The 23,769-nt window shown below is 55.0% G+C and overlaps 1 protein-coding gene across 3 annotated transcripts in view; it reads left to right on the forward strand.

Moving 5' to 3' along the window:
- LOC139234971 (fibroblast growth factor receptor 1-like) overlaps positions 1-23,769 on the forward strand; it is a 242,364-nt gene that overhangs the window by 143,650 nt on the left and 74,945 nt on the right. For all 3 annotated transcript variants that reach the window (XM_070865969.1, XM_070865967.1, XM_070865970.1), the window contains exons 3-4: positions 20,140-20,403; positions 22,173-22,286. In XM_070865969.1, coding sequence (XP_070722070.1) covers positions 20,140-20,403; positions 22,173-22,286 — 378 coding nt within the window. The remainder of the gene's footprint in view (positions 1-20,139; positions 20,404-22,172; positions 22,287-23,769) is intronic.

Genomic DNA, 23,769 nt, shown 5'->3' on the forward strand with positions numbered 1-23,769 from the left:
TCTGGGGTGGGGCCTTGAACCCACGAGCAGGTGAGCCGGGGGGGGCGAGAGGGTGCTGGCCCGGTGAACCACGGCCGACGCCGAAAGAGCAGGGGGAGAATTCCTGGAGTTCGGCGGCATTGCGGCCTGCTTTGTGAACGGTTAAACAGACGGTGCGGGGAGTCAAACCGATTTGGTAATGAAGTGACTGCTGACAGTGATGAATGGCGATCACAGCAGGGATTTGTCTGTTATCAAGCGCAAGCTGTCAAACTCTTTGAAAGATATTTATGGAAGGAGATTAGTGGTAACAGCAAATTTGATGAGATTCTCCCCGCCATCCCCGGTTAGATTAGCGGTTGATGAATAGGTGAGCCCACAGTGCAGGGGCTTATCTGAGGCGCACTCAATCGTGCTAAACTGGAATGACATTGTTGGCGTTCGGGCCTCTGACAGTCGCGAGATTGCAGGCTCCAAGTGTGTGGAGTTTATACATATTCTACACCTCAGAAACACGGGGCGGACCAGATAGAATGTGGCCCGAGTGCCTGATACGCGAAGCCCCTGCTGATTCCCGTGGTTACCTTGCGTTCCGTGGTACATGCCAACTCCCGCGCCCTCTGCCCCAAGGCTGGTGCCAGCCCCGGGCGCTTGGTGCCAACCTCGGGATAAATGTGCCCGACTCACACGGCCTGACGGCAGTGGCCGCCCCATTTGTTTTCTGCCTGGGTCCTGTGCGACCTCTGGCCCCGGGAGGTCAAGCCCGCAGAGCCAGTTCAAAGGTCAAGCTGTGGGGTGAAGTGCCACCCCAGCCCCTCCTGGCACCTGGACCTCCTGAACAAAGGCAGACTTGCATTTATAAAGCGCCTTGCACCACTTCAGGACGTCCCCAAGCACTTTCCAGCCAATGAAGTACTATTGGAGTGTAGTCACTGTTGTAATGTGGGAAACACGGTAGCCATTTGCGCACAGCAAGCTCCCACAAACAGCAACGTAATAATGACCAGATAATCTGTTTTTGTTATGTTGATTGAGGGATAAATATTGGCCAGGACACCGGAGATAACTCCCCTGCTCTTCTTCAAAATACTGCCATGGGATCTTTTACATCCTGAGAGGGCAGACGGAGCCTCGGTTTAACATCACATCTGAAAGACGGCACCTCCGACAGTGCGGCACACCCTCAGCACTGCACTGGGAGTGTCAGCCTGGATTTTTGTGCTCAGGTGTCTGGAGTGGGATTTGAACCCACAACCTTCTGACTCGGAGGCGAGAGAGAGTGGTACCTGCTGAGCCACGGTGGCGGCGATGCTCTCCATGGTGGATAAGCCGGCTGACTCCCGCTGACCCGTGAGGTGCGGCCGCTGGGACTCTGTGCATTCGAGGGGGGCCGGGTGGCACGGAGCAGAAACCCTGGCACGCGATGGAGAGGGGAGAGGGGCGAACCATCCCCGGGAGAGCAGGGAAACTTGGGGGCAGTGTGCAAGTGGCCACCTTTCCTGCGTGTAGTCAGCAGATCTCCGTGTGCAGAGTGTAAGGTGCGCAGCCACGCCACAATCGTTCGAAAGGATTCGTTCACAACCACTGCAGCTGCTATTTGAGAGGGAAAGAGCGGGGGGGCGGGGGGGAAAGTCAGCTACGATCCTGCTCAGTTAGAATCTGGACTGAAATCTGATCCCCGGCAAGCGAACCTCTGGTCAGTGTAACGATAGGCTGAGGTGTGCTGAAAGGAATGCACTAAATACTACAATCATTTTTTGCTCGTTATTAAATGCGGGACAGGCAGACAAAAGGCCCACTGTCTCCCCGAGCTTGAGGCACTCAATCTCGGCTGGTTTTATTAACCACCAGAAAAATGTCGAGCGTGTCAGGGGAGCAGCTTAAGCTGCTCAATGTGCTGATGGCAGCGATATCGTCCAGGTGGGGGAGGGGCTGGGCATCTGTAGCCAACAAGGGCACTCACTCGCACTCGCACTCCTCTCACTCGCACTCCTCTCACTCTCACTCGCACTCACGCATTCATACTCTGTCTCACACTCTCACTCTCTCTCACACTCTCACTCACTCTCACGCCCACGCCCTCCCCCCCAAGGCTGGTGCCAGCCACAGGTGCTTGGTGCCAACCTCGGGATAAATGTGCCCGACTCTCACGGCCTGACGGCAGTGGCCGCCCCATTTGTTTTCTGCCCGGGTCCTGCGCGACCTCCGGCCTCTCTCGCTCTCTCTCGCTCTCTCTCGCTCTCTCTCGCTCTCTCTCGCTCTCTCTCGCTCTCTCTCGCTCTCTCTCTCACTCTCTCTCACTCTCTCTCACTCTCTCTCACTCTCTCTCACTCTCTCTCTCTCTCTCTCTCTCTCTCTCTCTCTCTCTCTCTCACGCTCTCTCTCGCTCACTCGCTTTCTCTCTCACTCGCTCTCTCTCGCTCTCTCACTCACACTCACTCACTCACTCACTCACTTGTGTGACTTCCTATCACGTCAACACGCCTATTGCAACCAGATACTGTGCCGCACTGTCGGAGGGGCAGTGCTGAGGGAGCGCTGCACTGTCGGAGGTGCCATCTTTCGGGTGAGACGTTAAACCGAGGCCCCGTCTGCTCTCTCAAGTGGATGTGAAAGATCCCATGGCACTATTTCGAAGAAGAGCAGGGGAGTTATCCCCGGTGTCCTGGGCCAATATTTATCCCTCAATCAACATCACAAAAAAAACAGATTATCTGGTCATTATCACATTGCTGTTTGTGGGAGCTTGCTGTGCATAAATTGCCTGCCGCATTTCCCACATTACAACAGTGACTACACTCCAAAAAGAAAAGTGCTTCATTGGCTGTGAAGTACTTTGGGACGTCCGGTGGAAGCGAAAGGCGCTATCTAAATGCAGGTCTTTGTTAGACTATATAAATAAGAGCACAAAACCAGAATGCAAGGCAGAGCTGGCAGAGAAGATGTGCTGCCCCTTTAAGACCCAGGCAACAGTGTACCTTGTGTTTTACTGTAACCTTCTGTCATTGATGCATGAGATGTGGTGCAGGTTCCAGGTGTTCCGCAGCCTGGGCTGGGGCTCCCGCAGTAACAAGCAAGCCGGCAGAGAAAGGCTTTGTGCTGTCGGAGGGTGGGGGGAGGAGAAGAGCGCAAGGGGGGAGGCGAGGGGAGGAGAGCGTGAGGGGGGGGTGGGGGGAGGGGGAGGAGAGCGTGGGGGGGGGGGTGGGGGGAGGGGGAGGAGAGCGTGAGGGGGGGAGGGGGAGAGAGTGCGAGGGGGGAGAATGGAGGGGGGGGGGCGAGCACACGGCGGGCAGGGTGGGGGGAGAGGAGGGGGAGGGGGGAAGAGGGTTGGGGGGGGAGAGAGCACGCAGCGGGGTGGAGGGGGAGTTGGGAAGAGCACACACCGAGGGGGGAGTCGGCTCTCCCCGATTTGTTGTAAGATCTATGAGCAGGGAGTCTGCACTCGCGCCCCCCCCCCCCCCCCCGCAGATGGATGCGGATTGCAGGAGTGGGGGGGAGAGAAGGAATGTGTGCCCATTGCTGTAAACACTGCGAGAGAAACCCCCCAGTGATTGAGTGGCACACACTGTGTGCAGAGCTTGGGGAGTGATTACCAAACACAAAGGAGCCTTTTGTGCTCCTGGCCCGGGCTCTGGTGAAGGAGCAACTTTGGTAACTGGCCATGAAGTTGTGCTCTTTAAAATTTAACATGAACTTTAGTGCCTAAAGCGTACTATCTCAAAACGCATGGCCGTCTGTATTCAGAGACGCCACTCAAACGGGCTGTGTTGTCCTTTTCTTCATTTAAGGGGGTTGGGACCATTTCTTCCCTTGCTCCCCCTTTCAGAGGAGTTGGTTTCCTCCACTCCCCCAAAGTCTGTGTCCCCCCCCCCCCCCACCCCATGGTATTTTTAGTGCGGGGTCCCTTTAACTGGGTGCGCGGCCCATTCGCGTTCCCGCACGCAGGGTGGGGGTTCCTGCCCTGCAGCGGCCTGAGCGGGGCCTCCGGACCGACGGCTCAGCGTGAATGTTGGTCTGTGTCCGCGAGGAGCGGTCGTCGTTCGCCCCACGCTGTTTCGCCGCGCTGGCTCTCCTGTTACGGGCGACTCTCGGCAACGAGCGCATAGCGGGCTATTGGGCTGTGGGGGGCTTCAGGAGCCGACCGGATCCAATCCGCTCGCTGCACGCGCACACTTGGAGCGTCGGTCACCGGATAGGATCAGAGAACAGTTACAGCTCGGAAGGAGGCCATTCGGCCCGTCGAGCCCGTGCCGGCTCTCAGTGAGTCCCACTCCCCCGCCCTTTCCCGTAACATGGCACATTTTATTCCTTCAGGGGTTTATCCAACTCCCTTTTGAAAACCACGATTGAGTCTGCCTCCAGCACCCTCTCTGGCAGCGCATTCCAGATCCTAACCACTCGCTGCGTAAAAAGGTTTTCCCTCCTTTGGTTCTTCTGCCAATCGCCTTAAATCTGTGTCCTCTGATCCTCAACCCTTCCACCAATGGGAACAGTTTCTCTCTATCTACTCTGTCCAGACCCCTCATGATTTTGAACACTTCGATCAAATCTCCTCTCAACCTTGTCTGCTCTGAGGCGAACAACGCCAGCTCCTCCAGTCTATCCACGTTATTGAAGTCCCATTGCGGTCGTGAGCTGATACGCTGACTGGTTCTTCCTCTTCCTAACTCAAGGGGGCGGTGTGACCGCTCGACTAACGTGCCCCGGTTACCTGAGACCCTGAGCCATTGGGTTAGGGAAGGAGGCAAAGTTCCCTTTTGTTTTTTTGGGGGGTGGGCGGCCCATTTAAAATACTGCACGTGCGCGGTTTTTCACGGAGAGTCGGCTGCGCAGGAGGTCCCGAGTGTTGCGCACTGCGCAGATTAAAGGGAACATTGGAAGGAGGGCTAGTGGGCCCTTTCTGTCCAGCTGGTGGAATGCCTGAATACAGCTCTCCCAATACGTTTCCACAGCAGAATCTAACGGTAGGGATCGGGAGGGGGCACACTTTGCAAGAACCATTTGTCCTAATCTGCAGTCTGGCCGTTCTTTCTTGCCAGGGGCCAATGGGGAATTTGGGAGAAACTGTGTTACCCAGAGAGTGGTGAGAATGTGGAACTCGCTGCCACAGGGAGTGGTTGAGGCAGATAGCAGAGATACATTTAAGGGGAGGCTGGACAAGCGTACGAGGGGGAAAGGAATAGAGGGCTATGTGGATGGGAGGAGGCTCGTGTGGAGCATAAACACCGGCCTGGAGCGGTGGGACCGAATGGCCTGTTTCTGCACTGTGAATACTTTGTAAAAATAGGGAAAGATGATAACTAATGATGCTTTCATTGAAGAATTTGATTTAATAAAATGATTTTTTAAGAAACTGAGCCTCCCTAATTGTATCCAACTCGTGAGCTTAACCGGGAACCTGTTCCGTGTCGGTGCTCTGAATTTGTTCCAGTAACAATCTTTCACCAATGCACGAGAGAACATAAGAACATAAGAACATAAGAATTAGGAGCAGGAGTCGGCCATTCGGCCCCTCGAACCTGCTCCACCATTCAATAAGATCACGGCTGATCATCGACCTCAACTCCACTTCCTCGTACGATCTCCAGATCCCTCGATTCCCCTGGACCCCAAAAATCTGTCTATCTCAGCCTTGAATATATTCAGAGATTCAGCATCCACAGCCCTCTGGGATAGAGAATTCCAAAGATTCACCACCCTCTGAGTGAAGAAATTCCTTCTCATCTCAGTCCTAAATGGCCGACCCCTTATCCTGAGACTGTGACCCCTGGTTCTAGACTCCCCAGCCCGGGGAAACATCCTCCCTGCATCTAAAGGGCGAAACTAGTCCCCACTTCATGTGAGGTGGGAGCTGGTTCTGATCGTGCCTCATGTTCCTCTACCCACAACCCCCTCCCCTACCTACAATGTGAGCTGTGGCTCAGTGGGCAGAAGGTTGTGGGTTCAAGTCCCACTCCAGTGAGCACAAAAATCTAGGCTGACACTCCAGTGCAGTGCTGAGGGTGCGCTACACTGTTGGAGGTGCCGTCTTTCGGACGAGACGTTAAACCGCGGCCCTATCTGCTCTCTCAGATGAACGTAAACGATCCCATGGCACTATTTTGAAGAAGAGCAGGGGAGTTACCCCGGTGTCCTGGGCCAATATTTATCCCTCAAATCAACATAACAAAAACCGATTATCTGGTCATTGCTGTTTGTGGGAGCTTGCTGTGCGCAAATTGGCTGCCGCGTTTCCCACATTACAACCGTGACTGCACTCCAAAAATGTACTTCATTGGCCGTAACGCGCTTTGGGGCGTCCGGTGGTCGTGAAAGGCGCTATATAAATGCAAGTCTCCCAATCAAGTCCAGTTCACCATAGAAATGGACACATTCAGACTTGGTGGGTGTACGCAGACCAAGGCAAGAGAGAGTCCATTGAAGGTTGAATCGGAGCCGAAGACCCCTTCAGGATCGAGTGACTTTTTCCACTTGCCAACCGTTTATCCATTTCTCGACCCCCCAACCCCCCCACCCCAAACCTCCGTTGCAGTTGAGAAGTAATGAAGACTCGGTGTGTGTTTCCAACGCCCCCTGTGTTACAGGCGTGGGCCAATAAAAGGGGTGTTTTTTTTGCAGTGTGTCTGTGGGCCAAGGTTGCAAGGCAGTCATTGCACAGAGAGAGGTCAGAGTTCGCGCACGGTGAGATTGTTGACAGCCCCTCTTCAGTCTCGAGGAGCAAGGACATTCCTTCCTTTCAACAGCTTCAAACCTTGGCTGTCGGAAGAGCCGAGGCCACTGGGCCGAAGCCAAACAAGTGCACAGCTTCCAGGGGCAGAGTCCGACGCTAACAATCGAGCAGAGAGCTCTGCGGGATCGGGAGCAGGGCCCAGCACTGACCACTACCGATGCCACGGGAGCTTTCAGAGTCTTGGTGCACCAGGGCATAAAGAAAGAACTTGCATTTATATAGCGCCTTTCATCAACCCCGGGACGTCCCAAAGTACTTCACAGCCAATGAAGGGAACGGCAGCATCGTGGTTCCATTAGCAGACCAGTAATCCAGAGGCCTGGACTAATGATCCAGAGATACAAGTTCAAATCCCACCATGGCAGCTGGGGAATTTAAATTCAATTAATTAAGTAAATCTGGAATAAAAGGCTAGTATCAGTAATGGTGACCATGAAACTGCTGGATTGTCATCAAAACCCATTTGGTTCATTGAGGAGAAGGAAATCTGCCGCCCTTACCAGGTCTGGCCGATATGTGACTCCAGACCCACAGCAATGTGGTTGACTCTTAACTGCCCCCTGAAATGGCCCAGCGAGACACTCCAGGGCAATTCGGGATGGGCGATAAATGATGCCCACATCCATATGAATGAATAAAGAAAAAAAAAGTACTTTTGGAGTGTAGTCACTGTTGTAATGTGGGAAACGCGGCAGGCAATTTGCGCACAGCAAGCTCCCACAAACAGCAATGTGATAATGACCAGATAATGTTTTTAGTGATGTAGATTGAGGGATAAGTATTGGCCCAGGACACCGGGGATAACTCCCCTGCTCTTCTTCAAAACAGTGCCATGGGATCGTTTACATTCACCTGAGTGAGCAGACGGGGCCTCGGTTTAACGTCTCATCCGAAAGGCGGCACCTCCGACAGTGCGGCACTCCCTCAGCACTGCGCTGGGAGTGTCGGCCTAGATTTATGAGCTCAAGTCCCTGGGCTGGGACTTTGAACCCACGACCTTCTGTCTCCGAGGCGAGCGGGTGCTGCCCATTGACCACGGCTGACCAAGTTCCCTGAGCTGACGGTCGGAGGGAGGGAGGGAGGGAGGGAGGAGCGGGCTGAGGGCTCGGAGGGAGGGAATGGAAAGAGTGGCCTTTCTCGTGATCTTCGCACAACCCTTGCAGAACGGCGAGAGGGGTAGATGTTTCCTTTGGGTGTTTTGTTATTGTGCTGACAGAATGCAGGACAAGCATGCAGTCTGGCTAGCTTTTCTGCACAAGTATAACTGGCCCGCTGAAAACTTGCCGTGTCCTAATTCCCTTCTTCACTGCGTTTTGGCAAACGCCTCTGACAGGAAGTGGAGGCTTAATATTTTTTTTTCATGTCTGGTCTGAATCACTTCTCCCGAGCCACTATTATCTCCCGGGGGCGAAGGGGGTTTAACTATACTTGGTATGACAGGCTGCATTCATCACCCACCGACCCGGGCATGATACATTTGGCTCGCACTGGCTAGGTAATTTAGGGGGTGTGTGTGTGTCTCCCCGCCTGACTCGAAACTAAACGTTGCTCAGCAGTGACTGTTGCAGGAGTGAGTCACCGTCTTCCATGACCCCCCTGTAAACAATACAGCACAACTCAGAGCCGAGCCCGGGCAGGGAGGGAGGGAGGGAGGGCCTGGGGATGACTATATGCCGCACGTGTTTTTCCCCCTCGGGATTTATTTGTCGATCTGGGAACGCGTTTGGTGCATAAAACAGTGACCTGCCGGGTGTATTTGGATTCTCTTTCTAACCACCCCACTCCCGGCCCCCCGCCCTCACAAGGCGAACGATTCAAAGGAGATGGCAGCCGGGGTTAAATACCCGTTGATCAGGCCCCCCCCCCCCCGGGCCTACCTGTCCCCGTGACAGGAAACGATGCAGTTAAAATGGCGGGGGAGGACACAGCGGGAAGCGCCTGCCGCCATTATAACCAAACCAGCCCACCCCATTCCTGCCAGGTTTACAGTCCGGCCCGGAGCTTTCTGAGAGTTGCTGCACTGATTGGCATATAACAACTTGCATTTATATAGCGCCTTTAACGTAGTAAAACGTCCTGCGCCGCTTCACAGGAGCGTTACCAAGCAGAATTTGACACCGTGCCACACAAGGAGAAACTAGGGCAGGTGTTTGGTCAAAGAGGTGGGTTTTAAGGGGTGTCTTAAAGGAGGAGAGAGAGGTAGAGAGGTTTAGAGAGAGAGTTCCAAAGCTTGGGGCCCAGGCAACAGAAGGCACGGCCACCAATGGTCGAACGATTAAAATCGAGGATATGAAAGAGGCCAGAATTGGAGGAGCGCAGATATCTCCGAGGGCTGGAGGAGATTATAGCGATAGGGAGGGGCGAGGCCATGGAGGGATTTGAAAACAAGGATGAGAATTTTGAAATTGCAGCGTTGCTTAACCGGGAACCAATATCGGTCAGCGAGCACAGGGGGTGATGGGTGAGTGGGACTTGGTGCGAGTTAGGACACAGGGGGTGATGGGTGAGTGGGACTGGGTGCGAGTTAGGACACGGGGCAGCCGAGTTTTGGATCGCCTGTAGTTTACAAAGGGTAGAATGTGGGAGGCCAGCCAGGAGTGCGTTGGAATTAATGAGCGTGCCCAGAGGTGTCAAAAGGCGAATCGGTTCTCATTCCCAATTGGTTTTCGGTGGCCTAACTTGGTGCCTGTTGAATTCCCGTGGCCGGGTCTGTGACCTTTCGGGAGCAGCAGACAGGCTTCCCGCCGGGCCGCCTTCGACATGCACCGCGGCGAAGAACTGCCCAAGGCCCCGAGTGCGGGGATGTGCCGGGGCGGAGCGTGGAGTCCGGGGGGGGGTGGGGGGGAGAGGAGGCGGTCCATTGATGTGGCCTGTCGGTGCACCGCTTGGCCTGCGGCTGGCCTGGGAGCGCGACCTCACTCCTGTGGCACTCTGCCCACACCGTGGGTTGCGGAGTTCTCGCCCCGAGCCCAGGTGCCAAGTGTGAGGGCCAAGCCTTCACTCCCAAGCGGTGGGAGAGAGCTCGTCCAAAGTGCCGACGGTCCTTTCCCGATGGCCTTGTGTGTGTCTGTGTCTCTGTGTGTGTGTGTGTGTGTGTCTGTGTCTGTGTGTCTGTGTGTCTGTGTGTGTGTCTGTGTGTCTGTGTGTGTGTATGTGTTTGTGTGTCTGTGTCTGTGTGTCTGTGTCTGTCTGTGTGTGTGTGTCTGTGTGTGTCTGTGTCTGTCTCTGTCTGTGTGTGTCTGTCTGTCTGTGTGTCTGTCTGTGTGTCTGTCTGTGTGTCTGTCTGTGTGTCTGTCTGTGTGTGTGTCTGTGTCTGTGTCTGTGTGTGTGTGTCTGTGTCTGTCTGTGTGTGTGTCTGTGTTTGTGGGGCCAAGACGGAAACCTGGAGAAGCAAGTCGTCTCTCCCATCGAAGAATTAGTACCTGGCTTCAAAGGGGGGGGGAGGGGGGAGTTTTTGGATGTGGGGGGTGAGGAGACATGGGAAAAAAGTCCATTCGAAAATGTCTCCCCAGTTCTGAGGGGAATCCTGGTCGACTTTATTCACTCTGCCCCTGATTCCAGAACAGCGACCATCCCCTCCCCCACCCCCACCCCATGAGGCTCCTCATCCCGCGCGCGGAAGTCCATTCTTCTCCCTTAATCCCTTCCTGATTTCCGGAAAACCCTCGAATGAAAACCTGGGCTGATGGCGTGCCGCCACGCTGAACTTGGAGGGAGAGAGAGAGAGAGAGAGCAGGCTTTCGGGGTGGGGGTGGGGGGCGATACTTTTAGCCCATCTTCTTAAGGTGTCGTCGTCGTCACGACGACTGGGAAGGAAGGCGACCTAGCGACTGGGCTGCGGCCTAGCGACTGGGCTGCAGCCTGCGCCCGCGAGCGTGTTGTAGCGCGAGAGGTGCGACCCTCCCCCTCCCCATTACTGGGGTGCGGCAGTGACTTCTCGAAGGTTCAGTAGAGAGAGCGAGAAAGAGAGCTTGCTTTTATTTTTAGCTGACTGAATGAGTTGGGGATTGGGGGAATCTCTCTCTCTCAGGTCTCTGGCAGCGAGCTGCTCATTAAATTCTGGCTCCGGACGCAGCCATTGGTGAACGGGGAACCCACAGCACCGTTCAGAAAGGCCGAACTGCAGCACGTTTCCTGTCGGGATTTGTGAGGCTCGACTGCCTGTGTGCTGCACCTCAGGAAATACCTTCAGCAGCCCCCCCCCCCGCCCCTCCCCACGCTCCCCAGCTTGGGTTCCCTGTCAAAGAATAGGGGAGGAGGAATGGGGGCGGGGGGGACAGGGGAAGAGGTGGGGTGGGGGGGGGGGGTTTAACCCGATGATGAAGAATCTTCAATGCCTTTATTGTTGGGGCCCTTTTCCTTCCTCTTTTGTTCCTTTTGTTGTGAGCTTTAAGGCGCCCTCCCGACAGCAGTCACAGCAGTGCGCTCAGGCCTGACTGATCAATGCGCTCCGAGAAAGCCTCCCTCCCTCCCTCCCTCTCTCTCTCTCTCTGAATCTGGCTCCATTCAGACACAGCAAAGCGCAGAGCAAAGGAAGTGGGGAGGAGAAGGGGGGGGGGGGGGGGAACAAGACCCTGGATTGCTGGGCTGGAAGCTGAAGGTTTACAAGGTTAATCTCTTCACCACGTTTCTGCCTTTCCCCGCACTGTCTTGTAAAGCAGCAGTGGAGATTGAAAAGTTTGCAAAAGAGAGAGGGGGGGGTGCGGGTGGGGGGAAAACCAGATGCATTTTAACCCCTTTGCAGTTTATTTTAAGGCCTTAACTGCTGCGACCGGCCGAATTCATTCGGTGGCCCCCACAGTGAGAGGGGAAAGTGAGCCAACCTGTTACCACCCTTCCATTCTAGATATTAACTGTGTTGATGATTTTTGTTGGCGGGCTGTGTTGCAAGCAGTTTTATTAATTGCATTCCAGGCCTTCTCCAATTGGGCTGTGAGGGGGTTGCTGGGGGAGGGGGTGGTGGAGGGATATCCTCCGACTTGCTCTCCTTGCCTGTGGGAGCTGCCATTATCCCTGTCCCTGGCAATGTGCCAGCTGTAGAACATAAGAATTAGGAGCAGGACTCGGCCATTCGGCCCCTCGAGCCTGCTCCGCCACTCTGTGAGATCGCGGCTGATCTTCCACCTCCGCTCCGCTTTCCTGCACTGTCCCCTTGATTTCCCCGAGAGTCCCAAAATCTTATCCATCTCAGTCTTGAATAGCGAAAGAAACGACTTGCATTTATATAGCGCCTTTCACGACCACCGGACATCTCCAAGCGTTTTACAGCCAGTGAAGTACTTTTGGGGTGTAGTCACTGTTGTAATGTGACTGAGCCTCCACGGCCCTCTGGGGCAGAGAATTCCAAAGATTCACCACCCTCTGAGTGAAGAAATGTTTCCTCATCTCAGTCCTAAATGGGTGACCCCATATCCTGAGACTGTGACCCCTGGTTCTTGACTCCCCAGCCCGGGGGAAACATTCTCCCTGCATCTACCCTGTCAAGCCCTCTCAGAATCTACATGTTTCAATGAGATCACTCATTCTTCTAAACTCCAGAGAGTATAGGCCCAATCTACTCAATCACTCCTCACCCCAGGAATCAGTCTGATGAACCTTCCTTGCACCACCTCCAAGGCAAGTATATCCTTCCTCAGATGAGGAGACCAAAACTGTGCACAGTACTCCAGGTGTGGTCTCACCAAGGCCCTGTACAATTGCATCAAGACTTCCTTACTCATGTACTCAAACCCCCCTGAAATAAAGGCCAACATGCCATTTGCCTTCCTAATTGCTCAATACCTGGCAAGCTTACCATAAAGCCTGGCCCTGCTCAGAAATTCTGGTGCTTGGCTTCCTCAGACTATTCCAGCTGCACTGTCGGAGGTGCCGTCTTTCAGATGAGACGTTAAACCGAGACCCTGTCTGCTCTCTCAGGTGGACGTGAAAAATCCCATGGCACTATTTTGAAGAAGAGCAGGGGAGTTATCCCTCAACATTTATCCCTCAATCAACATAACAAAAAAATCCCAGATTATCTGGTCATGATCACATTGCTGTTTGTGGGAGCTTACTGTGCACAAATTGGCTGCGCGTTTCCCGCATTACAACAGTGACCCTTGTAAAGCGCTTTGGGATGTCCTGAGGTGGTGAAAGGCGCTATATAAATACAAATCTTTACCAAGTGTTTACCGCACAGAAAGAGGCCATTGGGCCCACAAGGCCAGGCCCGCGTTTATTTTGCATTTCTCTGACTCCAGCCCTGTGGGTTTGCTGCCGAAGATTAAAAATTCCCTGTGTACTGAAAACACGTCAGTGTGTCGGCGCTCCGAGGGTTAAGTTGTAATGTGGTGGGGGGGCGAGGGTGGGGCTTGTGGTGGGGTCGGGTTACCATAAGGGGTCAGAAGGTGCCTCGAAGCAGGCAAGGAATCTTACCCCTCCCCGCTCGCAGCGGAAGGCTGTTCCGCATTAGCTGTGTGGCCACGGCTAGCTCGGAGCATGTGTCAGCGGCTCTGCGAGCGTGGAGCCTTCTGATTGGTGAGCAGCCAGGCCCTCCAGTCGGAGGACATCCCTTCAGTTGGGGGCCCAGTTCACCCAGGGGCAACTCACTGGGGACTGAGCAGCTCGGCCCCCCCCCCACCGGGCCAACATTCCTGGGGTTAGTAACTTGCAGCAATCGCACGCAGGCCACAAACGTTCTCGCCTTGGATGGAAAATTGGAAAACCGATTTGGTGCGGGATCGTGTTTCCTCGAGCACCGCTGGAAAACTGTTCCAGGCGACGGTTTGCCAAATCAAACACCCCTCCCCCTCTTCTCGGCTGCTCGCCATGCTTCCGGTCTTTGAAAATTCTCATCCTCGTTTTCATATCCCTCCATGGCCTCGCCTTCCCCTATCTCTGTCATCTCCTCCGGCACCCCCCCCCCCCCCCCGAGATCTCTGCGCTCCTCTAATTCTGCCTTCGTGCATCCCCCATTTTAATCATTGTAGCATCGGTGGCCGTGCCTTCAGCTGCCTGGGCCCTAAGCTCTGGAACTCCCTCTCTAAGCCTCTCCGCCTCTCTACCTCTCTCCTCCTTTAAGAGGCTCCTTAAAATCGACCTCTTTGACCAAGCTTTTGGACGTGGAATTTACAGCAGGGAAGGAGGCCATTTCGGCCCATCGTGTCCGTGCTGGCCGACCAAGAGCTACCCAGCCTAATCCCACTTTCCAGCTCTCGGTCGTAGCCCTGTAGGTTACAGCACTTCAAGTGCACATCCAAGTACTTTTTAAATGCGATGAGAGTTTCTGCCTCTACCACCCTTTCAGGCAGCGAGTTCTAGACCCTCACTGTCCTCTGGGTGAAGAAATTTCCCACAAATCCCCTCTAAACTTCCTACCAATTACTTTAAATCTATGCCTCCTGGTTGTTGATCCCTCTAAGGGAAACGGGTCCTTCCTATCTCTATCTCGGCCCCTCATAATTTTATACACCACGTTAAGGTTCCCCTCAGCCTCCTCGGTTCCAAACAAAACGAACGCAGCCTATCCAATCTTTCCTCATCACTAAAACATCTGGCCTAATTTCTCCTTCTGTGACTCGGTCTCAAATTTTGTTTGATAACGCTGTGAAGTGCTTTGGGGCGTTTTGCTACATTTAAAGGTGCTATACAAATACAAGGAGACCCACGGGCCTGTTGGCGAGCTCTCGAAGAGCAGCGCGGAGTTAAAGGAACCCCCCACCCCCCCCGGCCCATGTGCGTCTGGCAACGATCGAGCTCTGTGGAGCCTTCTAATTCAAACCTTTTCCCGCTGTTGGACCCCAGCGAAGTTTGACAGCCAGGAATAGGAGACTGCAGTCTCAGTTAATGCAGCGTATGGCAGGCTTGGGGAAGGTGGAGGTGGTGGGGGGGTGCGAGGAAAGGAGCTGTGTTCGATCGGCCTTAAAGCTACAGGGGCCTCGGTCGCTCCCAGGTGGAGGGATTTTTCCTTTCGTTGCGCGAGGGTCCCTTTAAATGAAGTGTAGCTCGGACAAACTTTGGGCGTCATTGGACAGCTGTAAGTGTTGTCGCCACCGTGCAGCAGCTGCCAAGTTAAGCAGCAGACTGTTCCGGGGGGGTGTTTGCGGGGATTCCAAGTGCCCTGAGATAATGCCGACATGAAGCGCCGGTTCGATCCCCCCTGGGGGGTCTTGTGGTCCGGTGAGATCTTCGTACTTGGGGGAATGACGGCCAAGGCACTGGGGGAGGTCCCGGGCAGGCAGCAAGGACTCCTGCTCTTACACCGGAAAGTTTCAGCGAGGGCGAACGCTGATGTCACTGAGATTTTTAAAAAAACATTGAGATTTCTCCCATGTTGGAGTCCGACGCTGGATTGGACGATGAGAGGCAGAGCCACAGCGACCAGTTGTGGAGGCTCAAAGCTCACGGAAAGCTGGCCGCTCTCTCGGGGAGGGCCGCAGAAAAGAAAGACTTGCATTTATATAGCGCCTTTCACAACCACCTTTTGAAGTGTAATCACTGTTGTAGTGTGGGAAACGCCAATTTTACGCACAGCAAGTTCCCAAACAGCAATGTGACAATGACCAGATAATCTGGGTTTTTTTAGTGATGTTGATTGAGGGATAAATATTGGCCCCCAGGACACCGGGGAGAACTCCCCTTCTCTTCTTTGAAATAGTGCCGTGGGATCTTTTGGGCCCACCTGAGGGAGGAAACGGGGCCTCGGTTTAATGTCTCATCCGAGAGACGGCACCTCCCACTCCAAGAGCTGAACACACGATCCAGGCTGGCACTGCAGCACCGAGGGAGTTCTGCATTGTCAGAGGTGCCGTGTTTTGGACGGGTCATAAACCAAGGCCCATTCACCCGCTCAAAGGTCAAAAGATCCCACGGCACTGTTCAAAGAAAGAAAGACTTGCATTTATATAGCGCCCTTCACGACCACCGGACGTCTCAAAGCGCTTTCCAGCCAATGAAGGATTTTTGAAGAGTAGTCACTGTTGTAATATGGGAAACACGGCAGCCAATTTGCGCACAGCAAGCTCCCACTAACAGCAAAGTGATAATGACCAGATCTTCTGGGGTTTTTTTGTTATGTTGATTGAGGGATAAATGTTGGGCCCAGGACACCGGGGAGAACTCCCCTGCTCTTCTTCAAAATAGTGCCAAGGGATCTTTTACATCCACCTGAGAGGGCAGATGGGGCCTCGGTTTAACGTCTCATCCGAAAGACGGCCCCTCGGGACAGTGCGGCACTCCCTCAGCACTGCACTGGGAGTGTCAGTCTCTGGAGCAGATCCGGGCTTGCAACCCATGGATAAAATCAGGGGGACATTTCCAAACTGGTGGGGTGGGGGAGGGGGCTGGCTGCTAATGAAGAAAATAACAGCTGATAAGAGCAAATTCCAGCCAGATCTTAAAGGTCTTTTTTAAAATTCATTCACGGGATGTGGGCGTCGCTGGCAAGGCCGGCATTTATTGCCCATCCCCAATTGCCCTGAGAAGGTGGTGGTGAGCCACCTTCTTAAACCGCTGCAGTCCGTGTGGTGAAGGTGCTCCCACAGTGCTGTTAGGGAGCGAGTTCCAGGATTGTGACCCAGCGACGATGCAGGAACAGCCGATATATTTCCAAGTCAGGATGGTGTGTGACTGGGAGGGGAACGTGGAGGTGGTGGTGTTCCCATGCGCCTGCTGCCCTCGTCCTTCTAGGTGGTAGAGGTCGCGGTGCTGTTGAACAACTGCCTGAGCTGTGCTGGGACCTGAGGCCTACTGACACGTGGTGGGGGCAGTGTGGGGGGGGGGCGCCGGAGGAAGGGTCAGGGTGGGGGAGGGGGTGGGGTGGGGTGCCGGGGGAAGGGGCAGGGGTGAAGGGGGAGGGGGTGGGGCACACAGCAGAACTCGACAGTGTGACACCTTCCACAGATGGGGGCAGGCTAGGAAGCTGCAGCTTTCGGGGACAGGAGAGTGGGAAGATTGATGACCCTCTGCCAGTCGTTGCCATATAAACGAGTCTCCATGGACACGCCAGTCGGAAGTCAGTTTGGGAGGAGAACAGATCGAACCCATCAGTGCCTGAGAGTGCACTCCACTGCCAGGCCAATCAGTTTGATGGATGAAGCTCGCAGATAAATTGGGTTAGCGCTCCAAAGTCTGGGCGTTCAAAAAAAATGAGGCACTTGAAGCGAGATTCAACTCTTCGGTCCCACTGGGTTTCAAAGTGAATTCAGCCCAATTTCACTCTCCTTGTTGGAGGCGTTCTCATTTACTGCCGCAGAGAAAGTTTGCAGAGTGTATCTGCCTATCGGTTACTGGAACCCATTTTACAGTGTGGGGGGTTCGGGGCCGGGGGGTGGGGGGAGGGTGGGAGGTCCTCGCATGTTTTGAACAATCAATCCGAGATGAAAGAAAGATGAAAGAAAGAAAGACTTGCATTTATATAGCGCCTTTCACGACCACCGGACGTCTCAAAGCACGTTACAGCCAATGAAGTATTTTTGAAGTGTAGTCACTGTTTTAATGTGGGAAACGCGGCAGCCAATTTGCGCACAGCAAGCTCCCACAAACAGCAATGTGATAATGACCAGATAATCTGTTTTTGTGATGTTGATTGAGGGATAAACATTGGCCCCAGGACACCGGGATAACTTACCCCTGCTCTTCTTCGAAACAGTGCCACGGGATCTTTTACGTCCGCCTGAGAGGGCAGGCGGGGCCTCGGTTTAACGTCTCATCCAAAAGACGGCACCTCCGACAGTGCGGCGCTCCCTCAGCACTGCACTGGGAGTGGCGGCCTAGATTTATGTGCTCCAGGCTCTGGAGTGGGACTCGAACCCACAAACCACAAGCAGAGGCGAGGGTGCTGCCCACTGAGCCACGGCTGACACTGAGTGATAGACAGCAGGTTTGCGGACGAGCAGAGCCCGCGTGGCGTGAGACGGGGACTGGCCGGGGGGGGATCGGAACCACGAAGCTGGAATGGCGGGCAGGCTTCCTGCATTTTGTTGGTGGTTCGGTGGTTCCTTCGAAGGCACGGCCCTGGAAAGGGACCCCCCCCCACCTTCCCGGTCCTGCGTTTCGTGCCTGGCTGCCAATTGGGTGGATTACACCATTGCATGTGCCCCCCCCCCCACCCGCGATGCCACAGCCCGCTCTGAGACCGGCGTGGCCCAGCGCCGCCCAGTTAGGAACAGCAGCGACCCCGTGGCACTCCTCCCTCGCCCACTCAAAGTGCGCCAGCATCAGGGCCCACAAAGTCCCTGGCCGGGAGGAGCAGGCATTCAACTCACGCCCCTTCGCCATCGCTTGGCCGGTTTTACCGTGCTCGCCGCCCAGCGGCGTCTCGCGAACCCTCCGCGCCTGCTGCTCCTCGGCCTCCCGAGCTCCGTTGTCGTGCTTTGCGATCAACGTGAAAGGTAAAATACTGCGCAGAGAGTCTTCCAGCACGGTGAGTGTGTCGCCTCATATTTTTTTTTTCCTGGCTCCGGCGATTCTGAAGCCGGGGTTGGCGGTGAAGACGCAGCGAGCTGTTTACCGATCGTTTACCGGCCTTGCGCAGTCTGATCCGGACCAGCGTCGGGTGCAGAAACAGCCGAGGTGTATGGGCGAGGCAAGTTCCCAGGGCACCACAGCAGTCGGTGCTCTCCAGGGCTGCTTCCTCGTGTGGAGGCCAACTGGCCAATTGGCAGTGATCAGGAATAAGTGGCCTTTCGATTGGCCCTTGAAAAGGCTGACTCCAATTCAGTGTGATTGTGGTCGCTCCAAAGCAGATAGCAGGAGCTGGCAGTGAGAACACGGCTGATGAGAGATAGAAAACAGGAGCAGTAGTGGGCCATTCGGCCCCTCAAGCCTGCACCGCCATTCTATATGATCATGGCTGATCCTCTCTCTCAACACCATGTTCCCGCTTTCTCCCCATATCCCTTGATGCCTTTTGTATCTAGAAACATTTTAAATAACTAATGTTAAATGTACACTGATTCTATTAATCACAAGGCAATACAACCGATCTATCTCCTTAAATATATTGATGAGTATCGTTATAAATCGGTTTAATGCGCCAACAGAATTGGCAAACGCCTTTACTTGTCCAGGGCAGGGAAGATGAGAAGTTGCAAACCCTGGTGTGGCTAATGCAAAAGTTCTTTTCAATGGCATGGGGTAAGAGGCATTCGATCGATACAGCACGGGAAGGAGGCCATTGGGCCCATCGGGCCTATGCTGGCTCTTTGAAAGATCGACCCACTCCCCCCGCTCTTTCCCCTCAGCCCTGCAGCTTTTTCCACTTCAAGCATTTATCCAAATCCCTTTTGAAAGTTACGATTGAATCTGCTCCCGCCGCCATTTTAGGCAGCGTATTCCTGACGCCTTGCTGCCTAATTTATTTTTCCTCGTGTTGCCTCTGACTCTTTGGCCAATCGCCTTCAATCTGCGTCCTCTGCTTACCGGCCCTTCAGCGACTGGGAGCAGTTTCTCCTCATTTACTCTCCATCACAATATACACCAGGAAATTCCTGGGAGGGGAGCGAGGAACTCTCCCGATTGGTCACTCTACCTTTGGCGGATACCACATTCCCGCTGAACTTGTGTTGTGTTGGCCAATTGAGCCGATCGAGTAAACTCCCAGTGGCTGTTCCTTGTGAGGTGTTTCTGTCGGCAGGTATCTTGCGTCATCAGGAAAGGATGAACAGGCTGGGTCTCTTTCCTCTCGGGGGGGGGGGGGGGTGGGGGGAGAAAGGTGCCTGAGGGGTGACCTAATAGAGGTCTTTAAAATGATGAAAGGTTTTGATAGAGTGGATACAGAGAATGTTTCCACTTGTGGGGAAGAGCATAACTAGAGGCCATCAATATAAGATAGTCACCAAGAAATCCAATAGGGAATTCAGGAAAAACTTCTTTCCCCAGAGAGTGGTGAGAATGTGGAACTCGCTGCCACAGGGAGTGATTGAGGCGAATAAATTTAAAACAGAGATGAGGAGAAATTTCTTCTCTGAGGGTTATAAATCTGTGGAATTCACTGCCTCAGAGACCGGTGGAAGCTGGGACATTGAATAAATTTAAGACAGAAACAGACAGTTTCTTAAACGATAAAGGGTTATGGGGAGCGGGCAGGGAAATGAAGTTGAATCCATGATCAGATCACCCATCATCTTATTGAATGGCGGAGCAGGCTCGAGGGGCCAAATGGTCTACTCCTGCTCCTATTTCTTATGTTCTTATGCTTAGTATAGATGCATTTAAGGGGAGGCTAGACAAGCATATGAGGGAGAAGGGAATAGAGGGTTATGCTGATAGATTTAGATGAGGAAAGACGGGAGGAGACTCCAGTGGGGCATAAACACCGGCATGGCCTGGTTGGGCCGAATGGCCTGTTTCTGTGCCATGTTAAGGGCGCTGTGTAAGTTGTGGTTGTGTTTGCAGCGTGTAATCAGGCCGACATTAATGGTGTCTCTTCTCCCCCGCCCCCCCCCCCCAAGTATCCCTGAAGCAGAAGACGGAGGTGGAGCCGTACTTGGCCCACCCGGGCGATGCCCTGGAGCTGCGCTGTCGTGTGCGGGAGGACGACCACAGCATCGACTGGACCAAGGACAGTGTGCAGCTCCCCACCAACAACCGCACGCGCATCACCGTCGAGTCCCTGCAGATCAGCGACTCGGTGCGCGAGGACTCCGGCCTCTACACCTGCGTCACCCGCGGGGAATCCGGCAGTGAGACCTCACTCTTCGCCGTCAACGTGTCCGGTATGCTGCTGGGGGGTGGGGCGAGGCGGGGGGGAGGGCTCAGTAGGTGAGGGCGAGGCGGGGGGAGGGGTCAGTAGGTGAGGGCGAGGCGGGGGGAGGGGTCAGTAGGTGAGGGCAAGGCGGGGGGGAGGGGTCAGTAGGTGAGGGCGAGGCGGGGGGGGGAAGGGTCAGTCGGTGGGACGAGGGAAGGTGGGGCGAGGCGGGGGGAGGGGCCAGTAGGTTGGGGGAGGGGAGGGGCGGGCCGGGTGGGAGGGGACCTGGACTAATGGGAGGGGACGAGGTGGGGGGGGGGGGAGGGAGCGAGGCGGGGGGAGGGGGACTGGACCAACGGGAGGGGATGAGGCAGGGGGAGGGGTCAGTAGATGGGGCGAGGCGGGGCCAGTAGGTGGGGGCGGGGGGAGGGGCCTGGACCAATGGGAGGGGGAGAGGCGGGGGGAGGGGCCAGTATGTGGGGGCGAGACGGGGGAAGGGTGGGGTGTTCTGGGACCAATAGTAGGGGGCGAGGCAGGGTCTGGGGGGTGGGGTGAGATAAGGAGAGGGTCCGGGACCAGTAGGAGGGGGTGAAATGGGGGGAGGGACCAGTAGGAGGGAGTGAGTTGGGGGGAGGGGGCGAGGTAAGGAGAGGGTCCGGAGCCATTGGGAGGGACGAGGCGGGCAGGTTAAAGAGACGAGCCTCGGGGATGAGAATGGACAAGGGCCTGAAATCCAGCTCGGTCAGAACGATTCCACCCGTTCTGTGCCCCCCCACCTCCCTTCTCCAATTTCAACCCCATCACCTCTTCTTTGAAATACAAGCAGCGAGCGCTGGGTATACCTGGCACAGCTGCAGCATCTGTACAGAGAACAGACTGGGTTACTGTTTGCTGTGGTGACCTCCTCGACCCAACCGCCCCGGTCTATTTGTTCCAATGCTGGTCGGGCTTTCCGCCCACTTCCCGGATTTCCAACTTTCACTGACGATTTCCACTGGTTTTTCTTTTACGTTTCATATCGTTTCTTCCGCATCCTCCCATTCCCCACTTTATTGGGTCATCGTTTGGTCTGTGGGCCAATGGTGACCGGTCAGTGCCCTGTCTGTGGGTGGGGGGGGGGTCCGGGTGGTGGGGGGCGTGTCTGGTCGGTGGGGGGGGGGGTGCGTGTCTGGTCGTGCGGGGGGGGGGGGGGGCGTGTCTGGTCGGTGAGGGGGTGCGGTCTGGTCAGTGGGGGAGGCGTGGTCTGGTCGTTGGTGGGGGGGAGCGTGTCTGGTCGGTGGGGGAGGGGGGGGCGTGTCTGGTCGGTGGGGGAGAGGGGGCATGTCTGGTCGATGGGGGGGGGGGGGCGTATCTGGTTGGTCGGTAGGGGCGTGTCTGGTCGGTGGGGGGGGGGGGGGCGTGTCTGGTCGTGCGGGGGGGGGGGGGCGTGTCTGGTCGGTGAGGGGGGTGCGGTCTGGTCGATGGGGGGGGGGGGGCGTATCTGGTTGGTCGGTAGGGGCGTGTCTGGTCGGTGGCGGGGGGGGTTTCCGGTCGGTGTTGGGGGGGTTTGTGGTCCGGTCGGTGGGGGGGGGGGGGGGTCCGGTCAGTGTTGGGAGGGGGGGGGTCTGGTTGGTCGGGGGGAGGGTGTCCGGTTGATGGGTGCCAATCGAAAGCCGCATGAACCCTCAGTCCCGAGGGATTGGGAGCAATACTTGGTCACTATCCGCTTTTGATGAACGGGGAGGGTGCCTGAGGGAGATGCCTCTGCTCCTGTTGAGGCGGAATGCTGTGTACAAACTGCTTGCACTCCTGGTTTAGATGCCCTGTACTCGGTGGAGGATGACGATGACGATGATGAGGATGATGACGAAGATAATGACGATGATGACGATGATGAGGCGGATGAATCGGCGAAAGATAAGAAGGAAGCACGTAAGTGGGGGGGGGGGGGAGAGCTGTGGGTGAGGGTGTGGGGCAGAGCTGGTGAGCGGAGCAGCTTGACATTGAATAGGGTCTCGTGAGGACCTTGTCTGATTTCTCTTTATGAGCACATAAATCTAGGCTGACATTCTCAGTGCAGTGCTGAGGGAGAGCTGCACTGTCGGAGGTGCCGTCTTTCAGATGAGACGTTAAACCGAGATCCCTGTCTGCCCTCGCAGGTGGATGTGAAAGATCCCATGGCACTATTTCGAAGGTGAGCAGGGGAGTTATCCCGGTGTCCTGGCCAATATTTATCCCTCAATCAGCATAACAAAAAAAAGGATGATCTGGTCATTATCACATTGCTGATTGTAGCAAACACAGCAGTCAATTTGTGCTCAGCAAGCAGCAATGTGAGAATGATCAGATAATTTTGATGATGTTGGCTGATGGATAAATATTGGCCAGGACACCGGGGATAACTCCCTGCTCTTAGAAACATAGAAATTTACAGCGCAGAGGGAGGCCGTTTCAGCCCATCGTGTCCGCGCCCGGCCGACAAAGAGCCAGCAGCCCTGAAGGTTACATATAAACCTATGAGCAATGAACAATGGCAGAAAGGTAAAGAGCACCCAGCCCAACACAATTCGATTCCTTCTTCGAAATAATGCCATGGGATCTTTTACGTTCACCTGAGAGAGCAGGCGGGGCCTCGGTTTAACGTCTCATCCAAAAGACGGCACCTCCGACAGTGCAGCACTCCCTCAGCACTGCACTGGGAGTGTCAGGTTGGATTTCTGTGCTCAAGTCTCTGGAGTGGGACTGGAACCCACAACCTTCTGACTCAGAGGCGAGTGTGCTGCCCACTGAGCCACGGCATTTGTATTATGATTAGCTGCCACATTCTGGGGGGTTATTGTAACACTGTTTATTTGGCCATAACATGAGGCTCTCAGTACAAGGTGACAGGAGGTTACTGCTCGCCTGGCAGCTCTCCCTGACACGACCAGCTCCAGTCCGTTGTGTTGCCTGGGAGTAGTTGGACATTGGTAGGAGAGTGCAACCTTTAGATGGAGCAAGTCCATGTGCAAGCTACCGACCAAAATTGTCTCTGTTGAGTTTCCGACTTTGCTCAACGCAACACTTTCAGGGTTAATGAACCCTTAACGAAGAGACAAGCTGCTTTCAAACACTAGCCTTGCTGTGCTGGGGCTGGTGAAGAGCAGGAAGTTCCCGCAATTATAAACCCCAGCCCTGGTGGTGTAGTGGATCAGAAAAGAGATTCTCAAACCGTGAGCCGCCAATAGAAATGGGGAATGAGGAGGTTTCTATTGGCTGCTCATTGCAACCTTCTCCTACTGGCCACACACCCCATCTCTCTCGCTCTCTCACTCTCTGTCATGTTCTCTCGCTTCCTCCCCTCGCTCCACCCCTCCCCTCGCTCCACCCCTCCCCTCGCTCCACCCCTCCCCTCGCTCCACCCCCCCCTTCGCTC

Source organism: Pristiophorus japonicus, chromosome 22 (genome assembly GCF_044704955.1).
Source record: "Pristiophorus japonicus isolate sPriJap1 chromosome 22, sPriJap1.hap1, whole genome shotgun sequence".
NCBI classification, from domain to species: Eukaryota; Metazoa; Chordata; class Chondrichthyes; family Pristiophoridae; genus Pristiophorus; species Pristiophorus japonicus.